This window comes from Thunnus albacares, chromosome 12, assembly GCF_914725855.1.
Source record: "Thunnus albacares chromosome 12, fThuAlb1.1, whole genome shotgun sequence".
NCBI classification, from domain to species: Eukaryota; Metazoa; Chordata; class Actinopteri; order Scombriformes; family Scombridae; genus Thunnus; species Thunnus albacares.
The window spans coordinates 29,713,866-29,734,028 of record NC_058117.1 but is presented as its reverse complement, the minus strand read 5'-3'; the positions used below and the strand labels follow the sequence as shown (position 1 = coordinate 29,734,028).

General features: G+C 40.6%; 2 protein-coding genes across 11 annotated transcripts in view; one reads left to right on the top strand and one right to left on the bottom strand.

The window, feature by feature from the left end:
* oc90 (otoconin 90) overlaps positions 1 to 20,163 on the top strand; it is a 49,994-nt gene that overhangs the window by 17,549 nt on the left and 12,282 nt on the right. For 7 of the 9 annotated variants that reach the window (XM_044367675.1, XM_044367667.1, XM_044367668.1 and 4 more), the window contains 9 exons: positions 184 to 369; positions 2,106 to 2,201; positions 2,302 to 2,481; positions 3,647 to 3,886; positions 4,988 to 5,086; positions 5,661 to 5,832; positions 7,242 to 7,348; positions 9,125 to 9,404; positions 10,494 to 10,919. In XM_044367675.1, coding sequence (XP_044223610.1) covers positions 184 to 369; positions 2,106 to 2,201; positions 2,302 to 2,481; positions 3,647 to 3,886; positions 4,988 to 5,086; positions 5,661 to 5,832; positions 7,242 to 7,348; positions 9,125 to 9,404; positions 10,494 to 10,839 — 1,706 coding nt within the window. In that variant the 3' untranslated portion in view covers positions 10,840 to 10,919. Of the gene's footprint in view, positions 1 to 183; positions 370 to 2,105; positions 2,202 to 2,301; positions 2,482 to 3,646; positions 3,887 to 4,987; positions 5,087 to 5,660; positions 5,833 to 7,241; positions 7,349 to 9,124; positions 9,405 to 10,493; positions 10,920 to 20,163 lie in introns of those variants that run through there. The other 2 variants (XM_044367674.1, XM_044367670.1) reach the window with 2 other exon arrangements.
* The window catches only part of efr3a (EFR3 homolog A (S. cerevisiae)), a 156,020-nt gene continuing 147,058 nt past the window's right edge, over positions 11,202 to 20,163 (bottom strand). For both annotated transcript variants that reach the window (XM_044367676.1, XM_044367677.1), the window contains exon 24: positions 11,202 to 19,609. In XM_044367676.1, coding sequence (XP_044223611.1) covers positions 19,504 to 19,609 — 106 coding nt within the window. In that variant the 3' untranslated portion in view covers positions 11,202 to 19,503. The remainder of the gene's footprint in view (positions 19,610 to 20,163) is intronic.

Below are 20,163 nucleotides of genomic sequence, written 5' to 3'. Positions count from 1 at the left end.
TTCAGTGCAATAATAAGCTATAAAGCTCCAAAAATTATATTAATATAAACATTTGTAAAATTCTCCCCAACTAAAGATTTGTTTGTTGAACTAAAACATCTTTAATGTAACTGTGTTTTATTGTTACATATAGTTGAATATTTTAAATGAATTGTCAGTTAATTTTATCTGACGTCTCTGCAGGTTCAGTCATAAAATCACTGATCAGACCAACAATCAGAACTCCACCCACATCCAACACGACGTCTTTGATGTCATCTGAAGAAGAAGGAGAGGAAGAGGAGGAAGAAGATGGAAAAGAGGATGATGATGATGATGATGATGATGATGATGATGATGAAGGGGAGCAGGAAGCATCAGATGAGCAGGGTGAGTGGAGATTCTATTTTATTGAAACAGGCTTATATCAGAGACAGGCCTTTATTCCTAACTTCCTCTGATTTATACGTGTGTTTTATCATCATTAAGTATCGGCACGTCATCGGTATCAGCCGATAACAGCTCTAAAATGAAATATCAGCATCGGCCATTTCTGCTGATTATGAGGCCGATTTGTCGCCTTCTCCTCCGTCTGACTGTGCTTCCCTGCACGACTGTTTCACCCTGATGGTCCCGGTGTTTCCTCCGCAGGCTCCACTTCACTCAAGCTGCTCGTCAGATCTGCTGCTTCTTCCCACTTTAACCTGAATAACAAACCGGGGCTCGATGCTCTGATCGAATCCACATGGAGAGCCGAGGCTAACGTTAGCTGAGAGGCTAGCTGGCTGTGCTTCCCTCTGGCCATGCTGCAGCTAACGCTCCGCTAGCCTCTCAGCTAACGTTAGCCCTGGCTCTCCAGAGCATCGACCACCACTTTGTTATTCAGGTTAAAGTGGGAAGAAGCAGCTGATCTGACGAGCAGCTTGAGTGAAGTGGAGCCTGCAGAGGAAACACCTCGGCTGACAGGATGTACCACTCTGTTTTTTTTTTGGGGGGGGGGGGGGGGGGGGGGGGGGGGGGGTCTTTTTGGTTTATAACGGCGGTTGGCAACCAGCGTATTAGGTGCATTACCGCCACCTTCTGCTCTGGAGTGTGGACCAGAGATTAAATCCTACACATCAATCCTGTCTGTCTAATAAACTCAATGAAAACTCTACTGCTGCTCCCACTGGGCAGGTTCATTAAAGTTTTAATGCTGAGCTCCTGAACTCCAGTCTTCCCAAGTTCTCCCTTCATATATTGTCTTTCTTGATCATACTTAGTACAATCTATGATTGCATGTGTAATAGTCTCCTCAGCCAGCTGGAAAAAATATGTGCATATATCAGTATCGTATATCGGCAACAATCCAATATTGTGCATCCCTAAACAGAAATATTGCTCTCACTAATTACTTCCAGCTGATTCCTCTCTGGAAATGTGCAGAATATGTCATCTTTAAGCTCATGTGAATGAAACTCAGCACTACCTGAGGAGACATTTCACATTAAAAGCCTCCCAGTGGCTCTCTTGGTTAGATTTTAATGTGATACATCAACAGGAAGTGTCGAGTTTCACTGACAGTAGCATCACATTAAACCAACGAAGGGCAAAGTAGAAACAATTGGACCTAAGTGGTGAATAAAAACAAGTTAATTTAGTGAAACTATTAAAGACAGACGGGTTAATAATAACCATCCATCACAGTTTACAGATCCACTTCCTGCTTCCACTTTGACCTCCAGATAATCTGGATCAACTGTTGGTTTATTTCCGGTCTGACTGCTCGTAATAAATGTTCAGAGCAAGGCACTTCCTGTTGGAGTTGGAGGTTCTATTCCCTCCGTAGCTGAAAGAAAAACACAGTGAGCTGCAAGATGATTTAATTAAGTGTCAAACTCCTGCTGTCAGGTAAAAGACATTTAAGTGCTTAAGTGTTTATTTTCCTCTCAATGCCCGCAGGCGTCTATAATTACACACGGAGGCTTTGACAGGTGTCTGAGGCCTGAAGGGTGGAGGGGGGAGGAGGGGGTGGGGGAGGGGCTCACTCCACACATAAATTACCACAAACAGGAAGAAAAAAGAAAGTTAGTTTTTCTTTCTGCGTGGTTTAATGTATTAATATCTTACATCTGTGCTCTCTTCAGGTGGAGAAAGTGTCACCTTTGCACCGACTTCAGCTTCAGAGCAGAGAGGAGAGAAGGATGTCGAGGAGAACGCAAGCTCTCTGAGGGAGACTGAAGGTCAGCTCACTGGTGCAGAAATGTCTATATTTCCATATAAAGCCAGGAAAACCCAACCCCCCCCCTCCTCACTCTGTAATCTGTTTGTGAACTGTGATAGCAGCCACTTTCCCGGACCCAGAGATTATCACCAGGGCAACAACAGAGTCTCCAACGAGAAGCTCGCTCCCAGAAACCAAACCGGTCAGAAGCAGCGCCGCGTCGCCCACCACTGCTGACGGTTCATGGGAAGACTTCACACCGTCTGCAGCTGCTGTTCCTCTCCGTCCCCTGAGCCAAGGTGAGGCCGCTCCAGCATAGCAGCAGTTCACCTGGAAAAAAATCTTTGGGAAATTAATTAGCATATCATTAGCACATCAAGTGAGTGGAATTAATTAAACCTTTTGCACCATCTTGGAAATTTGCATCTGTTGCAGAAAGTGTCAGAATCACTTAAACTGTCAGGAACATTTGCATGAGACAGCTGGGCAGATTAAAGGACATGTCTGCTGATTTTATATACGTTTCTTATAGGCAACAAATCTCATGTTTGGATCCAAACAAACAATTAACTGATCTACTAACAAGTATTGTGTGTGTATCCAAAGCCTGATATATCTTATTCCTCTGTGCTGTAGACCTGCGTTGTTGTTAAAAACACATCAGTGAGCCACACCGCTGCACCGGGTGACATGTTCCTTCATTATAAACGTATCCTTTAAGCCTTGAGGTCACAACAGCCAACATGGCTGCTGTCAGAAGATACATTACAAGCCATAGTGAGCTTGTTTTAACATTATGGGAGTTTATTTAACATGTTGAAACTGGAGTCTTAACTTAGACTGCTGTGATATAAAACTGAACTTCCCTGCAGAACATAACAGAATAATGTTCAGAAGATCTTAACGGCATGCACGAACACTCGTCCTGAAGCACTGCTCCGGTTAACACGAAGACATTTAAGAGTTTATGGAAACCTGTCACTGGTTTCTTGTACGTATGTCATTTTATGGTTGGTTTATACTCGTCAGAGCTGGTTTGTTCGATGTGTTGTCGGATCACATCATACGTGTTTACAGTTGTTCCAGACGGCTACACTCGCAGGCGGCCATCATAGAGAGGAGAGAGATATCGTTTGAATAAAGAGATAAGGGTGAATATTTTCAGCCTGTCTCTTCTGGAAGACACTCATAGTGTTGCACTCGGCTGTTCATATGAAAAGTGACAGAAACAGAGCCCTGACTCCGTTCTCACATCCGCACAGCTGATCAACCACAGTGTGAAGTGGGTGTGAATGTCAGATTGTCCGTTTTTGGAAAGTTACCCCCCCCCCCCCCCCCCCCATTATCTGATGGAGGGAGGAGGTTTCTGAAGCTTCTGACTGAGTGTACCGACTTCAGAAAGCCGACAGTAAACGGGTCATTTAAAAGCATCTAAACTCACTGACTGATTCTGTCTTGTTGCAGTTCAGGAGCCTCAAACATCCACAACAACCACATCTTCCACGAGAACCGTTTCCCAGGTGACACAAGGAAGACCCTTCACCTCCATCAAACCACGATCAGGTATTGACACGTCCGCCAGAACCACAACGACCGCGGCCGAATCTGAGGAGGAGGAGAGACAGGAAAAGACCAGAACGACAGACAAACCTCCATGTGAGGACGGAGAACTGACAGACAGCTCGCAGGAGAAAGACACAGACGGTAAAACTCTTTAAAATTGACTAAATATAAGCAGCGTTTTTCTTTCTTACCTTCTCTTTTCTCCAAGTCCCCAAACGTCTTCCTGTTTGGCCTCTTCATTGACTCCCCAGGTTAAATGAAATTTAAATAAAATGAATAAATTACGCAGGTTTCTCTCAGGGGTTCAATAATGTTAATTATATTTGAAGGGATGTAGAAGTTAAATGAAATAATCTATGACCTTTAATGACAGCCAGAAGAAACACTCGCCCACAACTGACATTAACAATAAATTCACATTCTCTCCAATAAAGAGGAGCAAGCTGCATAATTATAACAGAAAAAGAGCTAATACACCACTAACGCTAGAAAAGTCAAACTGATATGTTTATTCTGTTTTAAGATGGAGAATCAGAGAATGTAGCCTTTACTGAAGTAAAAGAACCAATACAGCAACGTACAAATACTCTATTACATAAGTATTATGAGCTTGATGTAGTTAAAGTATTGCAGTAAAGTACATAAGTATTATGAGCTTGATGTAGTTAAAGTATTGCAGTAAAAGTACATAAGTATTATGAGCTTGATGTAGTTAAAGTATTGCAGTAAAAGTACATAAGTATTATGAGCTTGATGTAGTTAAAGTATTACAGTAAAAGTACATAAGTATTATGAGCTTGATGTAGTTAAAGTATTGCAGTAAAAGTACATAAGTATTATGAGCTTGATGTAGTTAAAGTATTGCAGTAAAAGTAGTGGTTTGGTCCCTCTGACTGATATATTATTATATATGACATCATTAGATTATTAATAGTGAAGCATCAGTGTTAGAGCAGCATGTTACTGTTGTAGCTGCTGGAGGTGGAGCTAGTTTACACTACTTTATATACAGAACAAGTACCTCTAAATTGTACATAAGCACAGTACTAATTGTTTTACAATTCAAAGTAGAGAGACAGGAATTTATTCATTTACTCAAGTACTGAACTTCTACTTTACTTGAATATTTCAGTTTTATGATACTTTATCCTACATTTATTTGAACGCAGTAGTTAGTAGTTACTTTGCTTCAAAGTATTAATATAAAATCTATAATCACACATCACGTTTGTGTGACGGCAGACTGGGATGTGGCTCAGAAGAGGACGGTGCCGTTCTTCGCCTGGTCCCTGCTGGAGTCTGTTGGGTTGACAGACATACAGCTACAACCGGACAGCAGAGGTAAACAAGATGAATTACTGTTTCTTTCTTCTGTGGTGGAATTAAGGTTTTTCTTTACTCACAACTTGTCAAAGACGATACAAAAGGTGAACGAGCCTCTTCCCAACAGTCAAACATATTCAGATTGTTTTCCTGCATTTAAAATGTCCCCTATGACTGCTCCTTTAATAATTATAATAATAAACTTTATTTATGTAGCATCGTTAATACACAAACTGCAACTCAAAGTTGCTTAATTAGTGTAAAGAAAGGACAGAGCAGGCGATTTAACCAGTTGAAATATTAAAATATGTTTAAAAAGAGGAAGGATGTATAATAAACTTAATTAAATTAAAACAGTAATGATATATATGTACAGTATATGCAGTATATTGTTTTGTCTGGAGTCCATCAGCTCTAGTTTATCCTGCCTGATCATTTAAATGTGGAAAAACCAGCAGACATTTTTAAAATCTCATGTTTAATCTGAGTTTTGCAGCTTCTGTGTGAAGCACTTTAATAACAAACATTCTGCTAAAACCCTTTCTGATTAATATCATTAATAACTGCGGTCTGACCTGTGATCTCACCACAGAATGCAGCCGCTCCTTCACCGTGTACGGCAGCGACGGGCGAGCCAGGCGGGAGATGGCGGCGCTGGGGGAGATGCTTCACTGTCTGACGGGACGATGCCCGCATGAGTACGAGATGTACGGCTGCTACTGTGGACAGGAGGGCGGCGGTCAACCTCTGGACCAGCTGGACAGGTCGGAGGCTGCAGGAGAAAAGGACGACATGTTATAGACGATACAATCAAGTGAAGAAAAGTGTGCAGATTAGATTTAGTTATGAAAGGTGAAGGAAACTGAGATATGTGAGTTGGAGACAATTAAAAGGAGTTTTCCTGTAAACTGTGATATTTACATTCAAGTCCAAGTGCTGAGTTTAAAAACACAGTCGAACCTTTTAAAATTTCTTCTGCACCTGCAGAAGAGCCAATTTGGGTGTGAAACATTGTACTTAATCAAATATAATGAAACAGAAATTTTAAAGGGGGTGTTTGACAGTGTTGTCTCCTCAGGAGAACGCCATCGTTTTTCCACGTGCGTCTCCAGACGGAGCTGCTGTGAAATCTGATAAATTGCCTCAAGTGATGTCACTTGACTCAACATCAGTTGGGGGCTGAAGACTACAAGTTTGAAAATGAAACAATTTTGGAGTTCAGAGGTAGAAAGAAGTGATGTTACCAGACCCCTGTAGCCACAGGCTGCATTAGCCACTTGCATTGTGGGTAATGTAGGCACCAGGTTATGACGAGGAAGTAGATTGTGTGGAATAAAAAAAACGATATCTCTGGTTCTGCTGCATCGATTTTGATCCCTTTTACAAAACTGTCTGTCATGAATCTGTGGAGAAACATCCAGATTTGTGACTAGTCTTCTGCTGCTGCTGCTGCTTCTTCTTCTTCTTCTGCTTATTCGTCTTCTTCTTCTGCTGCTTCTTCTTCATCTTCTTCTGCTTCTGCTCCTTCTTCTTCTGCTTCTGCATCTTCTTCGTGTTGTCTGCTTCTGCATCTTCTTCTTCTTCTTCTGCATCATCTTCTTCTGCATTTTCTTCTGCTTCTTCTGCTTCTGCTTCTTCTTCTTCTGTTTCTTCTTCTGCTTCTTCTTCCTCTGCTTCCTCTTCTTCTGCTTCTTCTGTTGCTTCTGCTTCAGCTTTTTCTTCATCTGCTTCTGCTTCTTCTTCTGCTTCTGTTTCTGTTTCTTCTTCTTCTGCATCTGCATCTTCTTCTGCTTCGTCTTCTGCTCCTTCTTCTGCTCCTTCTTCTGATTCTTCTTCTTCTTCTTCTTCTTTGGCTTCTTCTTCTCCTGGTGTACTGCTGATGTTACCGCCACCAGCTGTCGGTAGAATAGCATGAAACAAACCCTCCATTCACACAAATTTAACCAATCTTTGAGGTAACTGGCAGTTTCATTTACCATCACAAATGTGCACTTTGGCATGCAAATGTCCCAAAAACATATTATTCTTTGTGTTTTATGGTTACCACCTTATATCCTCCTGCATGTGCTCATAGAGAACAAGATACAAACAAAACCAACACTCATATGACAACTGCAATGTAAATCTAACAAGCTCTTTAAACGTCTTCCTCTCCTCTGCTGCTCTTCTTCAGGTGTTGTTTCTTCCATCACTGCTGCCTGAAGCAGATCAGCTCTATGGGCTGCAGGTCGGAGAGGAAGCTCAACGCTCAGATCTCCTGCCAGAACGGGAAACCACGATGTGAGTAAAACAGATCTGATACGAAGAAGACGGGAACCGTCATGTTTTTACACCCCAACACATTAAACCAGCAACAAACGTACCAAAAAAACACTTTCCATCCATCTTCTCCTGAAGCTGTGGTGAGCATCTCTGGTTACCAACAAAACAAGGAATTGATTCTCGTATTGACAACAAGTACAGGGACTTAAGTTTTAAGTTACAGCTCCTCTTGCGGCCAGTAGATGCATTGAAGTGAATGAGAAAAACCCCAATGTGTGCTCTAAACTTTTAGACACTCAGAAGCTTATTTAACATTTATAAAAATAAAAGTCTTACTGTGAATTTTGGAGGCAGAATGATTGCATAGAAAGTCAATAAAGAGACATAAATATAACCAAATTTGCCTGGAGGAGCACAAATTGATGGTAAGACGTTTCCTGGAGATTCATGAATCTACTTCATTAATATACAGAGATGAGAGGAAAAAGGAGACAGTTGGTGTGTCTGTTGCTAACTAGCTTACAGCTAACGTCTGTACCATGGATGTATTATAGGAGCCGGATACCGGACTAAAAATGGCGTCCATTCAGTCTTATAGGAATTGCTCGCCTGGCGCATACGCCAAAAAAAGTTTCCAGCTTCCGGGTTTGCTTCCACGTTGTGCGGCCCACTGAATATGTACAGCAGTGTTTCCCCCGCTGGCCCCGCCCACAAGTTCCTGCTAGGCCCACAGACTTTACATTGTGATGACGTCACGGATTTTTAAATCACTTTTCTCAGCTCGAGGAAAGTTTTACAAACATAAAACCTCCATGGATCAAACGTTCATAATAGAAAGAGTCATAATTGACGTTATTTGCAGTTCCAGGTGTCCTGACAACAGCTACAGGCGTCTCTTTTTCAATGGTGGTCTATGGAGAAAAAGCCGCAGGGGGATTTTTCGCTGCAATACCGCGAGTGGCCACTGGGAAACATTGTCAGCAAGGCACAGCGGCGGCGCCCTATCCAGCTCTTATTAGACATCCATGGTCCGTACAGTTCGGTGTGTTTACTGTTGTCAAATTTGCGCAAATGACGCAAGATGAAAATTCACTGAAAACACCTTTACTGTTATTACGATATGAAGCGTTACAAATGTCTAAGGAATGTTTACTAAAGCCTAGAACGAACCCAGTCGTCATAAAAGTAGACCAGTTGAAAGGGTTTATGTATCAATCATATCACCTCTGTTCTTCTGTTAATAATCAGTGATCAGTCAGTGCGTGTCATGCTGATTGTTTATGTCATATGTGATGGACAGTAGAGATGGAAAGATTCTCGTGTTAATGATGTTTTCAGGCACTTCAGTAATATTAAGTCAGATATATCAGAGCTGTCAGAATAAATCTGGTTTTCTCATTCGTCATAATTGCGACCCGGATGTTACCATGAAGACTATTTACAAATCAGAAACTCTGATGCTTTTCCAATCTTTCAATAACTGATGATAACTCTGATATGACTGAACTCAGCACACTGTTGGGTTGATTTATTGGAATATATCCTCATTTTTCAACGGTAAAAACCTCCCAGATGGTACAAAAAGTCGCCTGAATGACCTCATCCTGGCCAAAACTATTTTTACCTGCACAGTTTAATAAAAAGTCGTAGAAAACCGTCTAATCTGGCAACACTGAACTTTGGTGGCTGCGTATCTGAATTTAGATTCAAAGAGTAAACATGATTAAATTATTTAAGCTAAATATGTTTCCTCACCTGCCTCCTCCTCTTCCTCTTCCTCCTCCTCTTCCTCAGGTCAGGGCGTCTCTGCATGCGACAAGCTGCAGTGTGTGTGTGACAGAACGACCGCAGAGTGCATGGCGGCGGCACACTTCAACCACAGCCTGCCGTCGCAGCGGTGCAGCGGCCCCGGACCCAACTGCCGCCGCCACGCCAGCAGACCCCCCAAAAAACCGCGGCTTTCCCCTCAGTCCAGCGAGGAGAGCGATGAGCAGCAGGGAGGAAGATCTGACGTGAACGTACAGGACGCATCGATGGATACGAACGCAGCTCCACCTCGCACACCTGCCAACAGGTGAGAGAGAGAGAGAGTGTTACTCAACCTGAGAACGCTTCTGGTTGTTTCATTTTAATAAAAATATGAGAAAAAAAAGACATTTTTTCATCACACATGCCTTTGTTGCTAAGGTCGTTGCTAAGGTTTTCCCTACGTGTTGTTCACATTGTCATATTTCTGCTCCAACATGTACGGATGGATTTGAGAAGTTGACATTTGGAGTAAAGAAGGAGAAAAAGAAGTGAAATCCTGCTACTATAGTTTGTTAACGTAGCCTCCAGAGGCTTCCTGAAGCTGACCAATCAGAACAGAGTGGGCTCATCAGGAGGCGGGGCTTAAAGAGACAGGAGCTAAAACAGCCTGTTGGAGACAGAGGCTGAACTGAGGGGCTGCATGAAGGACCAGTAGAAGATAAATAAGGAGTTTTTAACTGTAAATCATGAAGAGATATTCCAGTAGAGCCCCAGAATATATAAATATAGAGCTGGAAATGAACACGAGACGTCCTCTTGTGCTTTACGTCACTGCAGACTTTTTCAGTATTAAACAAAGACATTAATGTTAAGATGCTGCCAGTGTCTAAACATCATAAAGATGAAGCGAGATCAGATATTATTGCAGAAAACAAGACGTTCAGTTTAAACATCATTAATGAACATTTCTTCATTATGTTGATAAAAACATATAAAAACTTATTTTCTGTCGTGTCATTTCTAGGAGACATGAAAGCTCTGAGCTCACCAGGTCTCAGCTACAGTTTCTGATCATTTGAGCACCTGAATTATAATTAGTTGTTAAAATTACAGATCATTAATTAATAAGCTTTAGAAGAAATCCTTTGCTGCTGGTTTAGAGTGCAGACTCACTGTTGGAAGCAGAGCGCTGTGATACTTCAGCCTGGAGCTACGAGAGCACAACACGTCTGTTTAATCTGTTCTCACAATAACTCGACCTTCTCAGGTTTTTATAATCTGCTCCTCAGAGGTTTTTCTGAATAAAAAACCCTGAAACATCATCAAATATGAATAAATTTGCTCCGTTTTGGAAGTTTGTTTTTGTCTCAACTGTTATATGTTCAGTTCCACTAAATACAATCTTTGTGTTTAGTGATGAAAGCTCTGACCTGAAGGACGAAGAGAAGAAAGATCCTCCGGCCAGATCACCTGCTGACCCGACACGTCCTCCTCTTCCTCCTCCTCCTCCTCCTCCTCCTGATCTTCCTCCTCTCTCCAGTGAGGAGAGCAGAGAGGCGCCGACACACAGCGAAGTTCAAACCCACAACCAGAGACCAGCGAGTGCAGGTCAGAGCCAAGATCACCGACCGGCCGGGACACCGGGGGCCAAAGGTGAAGAGGAGGAGGAAGAGGAGGAAGAGGAGGAAGGGGGAGGAGAGGAGGAAGAGGAGGAAGAGGAAGGGGGAGGAGAGGAAGAGGAGGAAGAGGAGGGAAACTAGAGGAGAATGTATGAAATGCTGCTTTTCAGTGGAAGCTTTGGGGCGTCGCTGTTTAAACGAGTCATAATTTATAGAAATAATGTCAGAAATCAAATATTTACTTTGATTTTCTTTATAAATTTGTGAACCAGAAACATTTTATAGAAACTCATCAAGAGAAGAGAAAGTCAGAGAAGTGACTGATGGAGCTGCAGTGATTAATTGATTCAATCTGCAACCATTATGATAATCAATGAAGTGTTTCAATCATTTTTCAAGCAACAATCAACACGTTCCAGCTTCTTAAATGTGAATATCTTTGAATATTTTTTGGCTTTTGGACAAAACAAGACAACAATAATAAAAACATCAGAGCTCAACAGTTTTGATAGAAACATTTTATTTTATTCTCTTGAACATTAATCTCGATGCACAATTTACTATTAAATAAGCGGCTTTGTAATAAAGCTGCGAGGCTCGACTGCAGCCGAGGGTCCAGGAGTCAGACTCCATGTAGGAATTAGTTGTTTTTCTTTTGTTTCACATATTTTGTCAGAAGAGTCGATTCTGTCGCTGTTTTTAAAGGTTGAAATGATTCCTGCTTTATTTCTGAAGAGTGGTAGAAGTTTAGAAACCTGAATCGAGTAGTCGGTTTGTCGATCGATGGGAAATAGATCAATATTGTTTTTGATAAAGTGTTAATTATCATTTATGAAGCAAAAATGTCAAATACACTCTGATTCCAGCGTAAAAATGTGAGAATCTGCTGTTTTTTCTCTGTTTTATGATCATAAACTCGATGTTTTCAGTTTGCATTTCACCGACTAAACTTAATCATCTCAACTCAAAGGTCCACTTACAGATGTTTTTTTGTGCTTTTTAACCTCATCTCACAGTCTTCATCAGCAAATTGAAAATGCAAAAAAAAAAAAGTTTGTGACTCAAATCAATACATTAATTAATAATAAAATAATAATAATTAGTCTTTTATCTTCCAGAGAGAAGAAAACAGGCGACATGCAGACGAGCTGAACTGTGATGCTGTTTTTTCAGATTTTATCATTTATGATTAAATATTTTATGAATGAAGCAGCGACTGATTAATCAAACATCCCTCAAAATAATATAAAAGATCAAACTGTAGAAAATACAAACTTCAACTGTCTTTGTTTATATCGACTGTATTTGTGACAGTAAAACTTTTGCTCTGAAGTCAAATCCGACCTCGTATCCTGAACCTGCGGCGGCGGCGAGCCTCGGCGCCGTCTAGTGGTTAAACAAAGCCGAACTTTAACAGTTTGGAAACAAGTCCGTCACTGTGAAGGCTGAACACGAACATAAAGACCTTTGATTCTCTAAAACTGGCACAAGAAATACAAACGATTTGCATCACAAACATGAAAATCATCATCAGAAGTTCTGGTTTTTTTTTTTGTTTTGTTTTGTTGTTTTTCTGCATTCAGCTGTAAAAAAACAGAAGAAGAAAAAAAAACGTCCATCTTGAGACGTGAAGTAAAGACGATGTTTGAAGTGTTGTGTAATAAGGCAGGTCAGTAATTCAACTGTTTCTTCACTTTTCTTGGTTTTAGGAAGATTTTAAGACTTGATACTGACTTCAATCACTCCTTCAGATGGACGGTTTTTTTTATTATTGTTTTTTTACAGTTTCACACAATTATTCTTGAATACAACATTTCAAAAACTGAACATTGGAGAAAAATACCTCTAAATGATCCATTTTGTACCAAACATTAATCTGTGCTGATTGATATCTGTTATAGTACCAGGTACATAGTGATCAAAGTGCAAACACAACGTCATATTTTTACTGTAACGTCTATTAACTGTTCAGCATTTATTCTAACATGTGCTGATAACGTCTGCTGCCGCTATGAAATATAATATAGATTTATCAAAAGTAGCAGAGATGACTCGTTCACAGACTGATTGATTCCTGCGTTAAGCTTTACGTCGTTTATCAGATCGTTTACTCTAATTTAAACATAATAAATCAGATTTACGCTCCTCGTTTCTCGCTGAGCTCGATTATTAAAACCACTGAGAGATTCCACGAATCAAGTCGTTATATTATGAGGAAAAAAAAACGTAATAATTCAAGAATAAAGTCGTAATATCGCGAGAATAAAGGAGAAATATTTAGAGAACGTTGCTTCGAGTGCAAAATGACTTAATTATGACTTAATTCTGTTAATCTCAGGGTGTTTTTTGTCCATCAGAGGCTCCGGTACTCCGTTATACTGTCAACACCTGAGCTGATGGAGCGACAACGTTTACAGAACGTTTAGAGAACGTTCGGAAGAAATTACAGCTGGAAAGATTCAGGTCCAGATTTACTGTGTCCAACTATGTGCAGAAATTCAAACTGGTTTAATTTAATTATTTTTCTTAAAGGGTGACGTCGTGAAAATCAGCTGATTGGACGACATTTACAGATTTAAAGATTTAAATTATCTCGTTTGAACTTCTAACGAGTTGTTTTATTTCTGCTTCCCGTCATTTAGAATAAACGAACGTTAAACATCGTCCAGGGAGCCAAATTAAGACGTTTAAACACAAAACTTCAAATCTGAGTTTAGAAAACAGGAAGTTCACCAAACGTTCTGACGTGTTCACGTTCTACAGGTGAAAACTAGTGAATTCAACTTTATTACGTGTCAAAAATTGATTACGATGTGCAAAAACGGAGAGCGTGAGATCTAAAAATGACGGGAAATAATATTTTAATAGTCTGAAGGTCGACCTGACAGATATCAGGACAGTCTGATGTCACATATTAATCTGTAATGAAGACGAGGGTTTTTATCAGAAATCACTTTTAAAGGGACGTGAAGGCACCAGAGAGTCAGTGCTGGTGGGTTTAAATTAAAGCATTGAAGCATTTTTGCATTAAAGGTAAAAAGCTGATTCTGGATTCTGTTTTTTAAAGTTTATCGAACTTTTTTTGGAGACATTTGAGTCTTTTGACCTTCATCATCAAGTTACATTTATTAGAATTTTACTTAATGAAAGTAAAAGATGATGAGCAGGAACTTTTACACCTGACTGTTGTTAAAAGGTTTGTTTCTGAATCTGAAACTCTGAACAGGAATAAAACTTTAACCACAAGATGTGAGTGAATCTGGAACTGAATCTTCTGGATCTGAAATATCTTGAACTTTGCTGAAATCGATTGATTGCACTGATTTACTTCTCTGTATGTAAAAATAACTGACATCATCTGACTATAGATAGACTTTTCATTATATTTTCATTAATAATTGAAATGAATAAACTGTGTTCCTCAAAAAAAAAAACAACTGTGAGACCGAAGAACTGCACAATCCCGTTGAAACCCTGAACCGTTGATTTTCTCGGTAAACAACAACAACAACAAAAAAATTGAAATAAAATTTTTTTAAAAAAAAGAAAGAAATCAGCATTCGTCTTCATCTTGATAAATGTGATCGACAAGAATAAATCACCCGAATCTCTAAAATCTCTACCAGGCAACAAGTTAACGATACATACGATGCATAAAATGTACAAAAATATATGATATACTGCTCTAATGACACATTCATAGAGGAAGTTATTCCAGCCACATCTAAAGCAAAACGATTCATCGCACTGTTCACTTATTAAAACCTTATTTTTCTCCAAATAATTGTCACTTTTATAAATCGGTGTGCTGGCTCATTTCTCATCGGTTTGAAGAAAAATATGATTTTAGGATCCAGTCGATAAAATAACTCGTTTAGATGGATTTTTATTTATTTCAGCATATATTCCCATAGCCCCCCTCCCCTCCCCTCCCTCTCCTCCTCCTCCTCCTCCTCCCCCAGGAGTGGTGATATTAAGATATCATGCAGTTACGTGATATAATGCATGTTTTTAAAGTACAGCTATGATACTATATTATGATATTAAAATCATACGAGTCTGCGTTTAAAGCTAAGACGTTACGCATCACGGATATGCACAGAAGATAATGCTTCAGTGGAGGATTGGGGTTTTAATGCATCTGAGAGAAACAAAAACTCTTTCATTCATTCATTCAGGCTTCTCTGCTCATAATTTTGTCTTTTTTAGTTTCAAATCCTGGACATTAACCCTTTAAAAAAAAACAAAAGGAGAAGAGACTCTAACAGGAAACTCTGGCTGCATCTTCACCTGCTGTCAACATGTGATCTGTATCTGGATGATTATATCTGATCGTGTTGTCATTTGATCCTAATTAAAGCTGGCTGACGTGTAAAAATGAATAAAAGTTTGTGGGATTCTTGTCAAAGGAACGAGGGAGCTCTACGATGTGCAGCAACACTTTGGCTACTTTTTTTTTTTACATTTTTGTGCCACTAGATGAACTTTGAGGTGAGTTTTCTGTTTCAGGTCAAGAATGAAGCTGAAACTCAACTTTTAAAGGCTGAAACAAGCGTCTCAACAGGAGAATTTAAGACATTTGTGCAGCTGTTTCTTCTTCAACTTTTAACAATGTTTTTTTTTTTAAAGTACTCGAATCAAACACTCAAACAACCTGATTGACACGATGCTGTTGATGCTTTGAGATTTAGACGATGTAGCGTTCGCTCTCCTCTGAACCGCTGCATCTACATTTCCATGACAACCGGTTAAGCTGCAGGTGAAGATCATGTGATATGAGTGAGAGTTTTGGCTTCTTATTAATACTGTAAGAGACGCTTGTTAGCACTACTGCTGGCTTGACCCTGGTCTGATACGTTGTAGTGTTGAGTCTCCAGAAGCTTCAGAGAGCGGGAAGAGGCAGATCACATGACCTTTTTAACCATTTGGGGTGGATATTTAAACCCGGCTGAGGTGCTCTGATTGTAATGTTCTCCGTGTACATTTGAGTTTCTTTCCTCTAATAACATTTCCAGATAAAGATCACGTTGTAACAGCAGGTGGAAACCGGCTCAGACGCTGCTCAGCTGTCAGACAGACTAATTACCAGCCAGAGTTTATCAGGCTCATGTTGTTGATTTCAAACACAGTTCAACTTCATCAACCTTCAACAACTTCTAACATACGAAACCATCTGAAAAACGTACACGACCAAACACAAAACAGCCACCAAATCTGCACTTTCTTCTTCGTCTCTTTCATTCAGTTTTCCATCTTTATTTCGTCTCCATTCAGCATCTAAATCTGTACGACTCCGAGGTTCAACAGGAACAGATCTGGTCTCAAACAAACTGAACCGAACAACAGTTTCTCTCCAATCTCGTCATGTGATTTAATTTAATCTACTCTCTCAAAGAAAACCAATCTTTTCTGAGAGAAAAGAAACGTTGACCTTCAACCTCGAGTGGAGCAGCGGCGGCAGCGACGTGCTCGGACCAAACAGCAGCAGCAGCAGCAGGTATCTGCCTCTAACTGGAGGGATTTTTCTTCCTGCACTGAGCTCAGATCAGAGGAAATACTGATAACCATCTGTTATTACAGATCACAGCTGCAGCTCCGCCTGATATGAATGACCTCATTTCAAAAAACGCCTCTTGTACCCCTTCTGGAAACAAAACACGGCCTCGTGGTAAAGGTTGAAAAAGCACAGATGATTAAATCCTTCAAATATGTGAGTGATTTGTATCTCAATGGCTGAAGAGGCTCGATGTGAACACATTTAACAGGCAGGTTGACTTTTGTGAGACGAGGAATCAGCTGCTGCTGGTCTCTTGTTTTGGACTGAAACGCTCCATATGGCTCCTCGCAGGACGCCGGCTCCGACAACGTTCAGCTCTCTGAGATTAAGACATTTTAGAAAACAGGAAACAGGAGGAGGGAACGACTTCTGTCTTTGGCAACAAAATGTGTTTTGATTTCCTAGAAGCTGCCGAGAGAGCCGCGAAGAGTTTAAGCTGCAGAGACGCACGCGGCGATCGTACCGACTGTGTACAGAGCGGAGTCATCTAATCCGACTCCACGGGAAGCTCCAGGTTTTACAGTCGATGTCAGAAACAGAGTTTTGAAGCCAAAAAGCTACAGTTAGTCTGTACAACGACATGTATGAGTCATTCAGTACCACAACTACAGAGTGCTTATATATTCAGTTTTAACAACATGTATGTAGCGTCGCGTTTGGATGATTTATAAATGTGTCCACTAGGGGGCAGATCCAGACTGAATTATCCTGTCAAAACTAGAATATATCTGAATTGCCGCCAACATCTTATTAATTAATTAAAGTCTTGTGTTCGCCTGCTGATTCGTGTTTCTGCAGGTTGTTTGAAACAATCGATCAATTACAGCTCAGCAGGCGGATTAAATGGGGACTTTACGATGGTACAAAGCTAGCTAGCGACCTAGCTAGCTAGATCACGATCAACCCTGACCCAACCCTTGTTTTTAAAGAAGTAAACTAACCAATAAATGATAACATGGCCACACAGGAGGAGGTTACTATAGTGTGATATGTGTGAGTAATTGCAAACTTTCCACTTTTTCACCATTATTGTTTAGATTTGCTGTAATTTCTGAGGAAACGTACGACAAACGAACGCCGGATATTTGGGACAAACATCATGCACATGAATGTGTAGTTAAAAGCGAATATATGAGCACTCTTATATCGCCTCCTTGTATAAAATCTTGCCCTTGCATGCCGTTCACGTCCCTGAAGAGGTTTAATATTGGAGTATATTGGAGTTTACAGTTTTTAGTTTTAATGGGTTTTTTTTTTAAATGTCTCCCTATGAGCCACATTTCTGTCAACCAGTTTAGTTTTGAGGAAGATCTTCTGACGTTTATTGACACAGTGGGTCTGAATATTTAATCCAGATTACGTTGGAAGTTGTAAATTCCTGACTGGATGATTGCAACCTCAGTATGTTCTTGGAAAACTTAAGGAAAAATTGGGAAATAAACACCGACTGCTGTTGTCAACAGAGTTAATGTTGTTCAATGATGAACTTTATAAACACGCGACTCTGAAAACCTTCGTTTCAGACCCGAGTTTCACGTCGTTCCACTTCCAAACTTCTGAACACATCATCTAAAGCAAACACACGACCGCCAACCACGACTGAGCCGTTTCTACTAGAGTCTCTTCTCCAGGCGGTTTATGACCAGGTATTTAAAATTAAAAAGTATTGCTATCATTTCATCCCCCCATCTGTACACTTAACTGGCTGTTGAAGTCATTTCTGACACTTAATTTCCTCTAAATAGTGAAAACTGAACAGACTGAATAGTCGTGCAGCAGTTAAGCCTAAAACTAATCTGTCTTCTACCACAGATGAAACTGTTTCAGTTTGTCTGGCAGCTAAAATATTGTACATTTCTACTAGTTTGTGTTGCCTACTGATCAACATCAGAACAAATACTTGTTAAGGAGGCAGAAGCTCTGAAGACGAAGCATCGCGAGCTAAAACTAGCTTCAAAATTTAAACCTGAAAGTAGTTTTAGATATTCCTACGAGAGTCGTCTGTGATTCGGACGACGGCATAAAGTGTGAAGCTTTGGCTAAACCGGAGATGATGTTGGACTGGATCAGAGTCATGCTGGGAAGCACAACATGTGTGTTATCTGTAGAGTGGAAGCTGTTCATGTTCTTTTTTTGTTTGTTTGTTCTTGGTGACTCATAAGTTCTGTTTAGTTTCAGGGATTGTTTTTTTTGTTGAGAGTCAGGAAACAAAGTGCAGCAAAACAGTTCATTGAGGGCTGGTAGTGTTAGTAGTCTGGTTTAAATGACCAATAAAGTATTTAAAGATGAGAGTATTTCAAGATAAAGTAAATGTGTTCCCACTTTGAAAGATCTCTGTTTTGTTCTCGTTGGCGACATCGTGTGGCGATACGCGGTAACTGCAGGTTTGTTGTTCTTTTGCGTGAATAACAATTTTATTGCACTTACAGTAATGTAACAAGAGTAGTTGTTGTTAACTCGAGTACTTCACCTGGTTGACTCTCCTCTGCTCCGCTGTGTTTGCAGCACACACACACACACACAACACAAGAGAGCAGCGGCGAGGATGCAGCGCGACCATAAACGACAGCAAAACGCAGCAGAGACCGTTTATTAATGTTATTTATTTGTTATTTATGTGCACTCGTTTCATTTCAAGCTCGGTGTGAGAGTCTCCTGCTGTCGTTTACGGCCGCGCTGCTTCGTCTCCTCCTCTCCTCTGCTGTGAGGAGCAGCAGCGAGGGGGCGGGGCTTACACATGCCGCAGCACAGGAGAGACGCTTACTGTACAGGCAATAAAAGCTCCGCCAGTAAACAAAAAGCCAATAACAGTAAGCTTTAAAAAAAAAGCTGCTTCAAACACATTTGTGTGTGAAGCAGCTGATTTTAATGCGTGGCGGGAATGTCACCACAGACACCCGGTTTGTAATAATCATAATACTGCGAATGTAAGTCATCATAGTGTTACCTCATTTAGTGATAGATATTTATTTAAATGAAAATCTTCAGAGATCTTCAGGATTTCCTCTTTAAATAATCATTTTTTTCAGGAAGTTTTTGGACATTTTAACTCTTTGCATTAAGTGGGAAAATGACTGTTTTGCTGCCCGTCTGTGTTCCTGCTCGGCTCCCTGATACCGACTCAGAAGTTTGAAAGGTGGAAACATGAGTGCAGATTATAAAGTGCTTTCTCAGCATTTTTAATTCTGCATTTTGTGTTTCAGCTGTTCAGTGGATATGTGTGGATATGTGGATATGTGTGTGTGTGTTCAGTAGACACACAAGTCTGGAAACTTCATCTCGTAGACGGGGACGGACTGGTGCTGGGTGTGTCCCGCTGAGATGGAAACCACTCCGGACGGACTGGGCGGAGGTCTGGTGGGTGGAGAGGAGGAGAGAAGAAGAGTAATCACATCACAGTTTACAGTACTGTCATGGCACAAAACAGCTCATGTAGCAGCTACCAAATGTTACTTTTTGACTAAAAATAAACTTTTATGCATATTGTAATGACCAAGCAGCAACCTCCGGGGCTGCAGTTCCTTGAATGACCACTTGAGGCTCCAAAAGCGAGTCAATCCCCATAGACCCCCATGTTAAAATGCCCAACTTTACAGCAGAAATAAACATGTTTACAGCCTGATACAAACAACGGTTTTGGTCTCTACAGCTAATTTCCTCTTTCATGACAACTGTACGGGGGGTGAATTTTTTTATAACTCACCCGTTTAAATTTTATTAAGCCGTAAAGTTATGCATAATGAAGGACATGGCTGCTTTGAGTGACAGGTCCGCCAGCCGCTAGGTGGCTTGTTTCAGCCATTCGACCCGCCTCTTTGCCCATTTCTGATTGGCTGGGAGTTAGGCAGCGTCACGTACTGCCAAGATGACGACAGCCGGAGCGGCTCACTTTGAGCTTCAAAACCGAT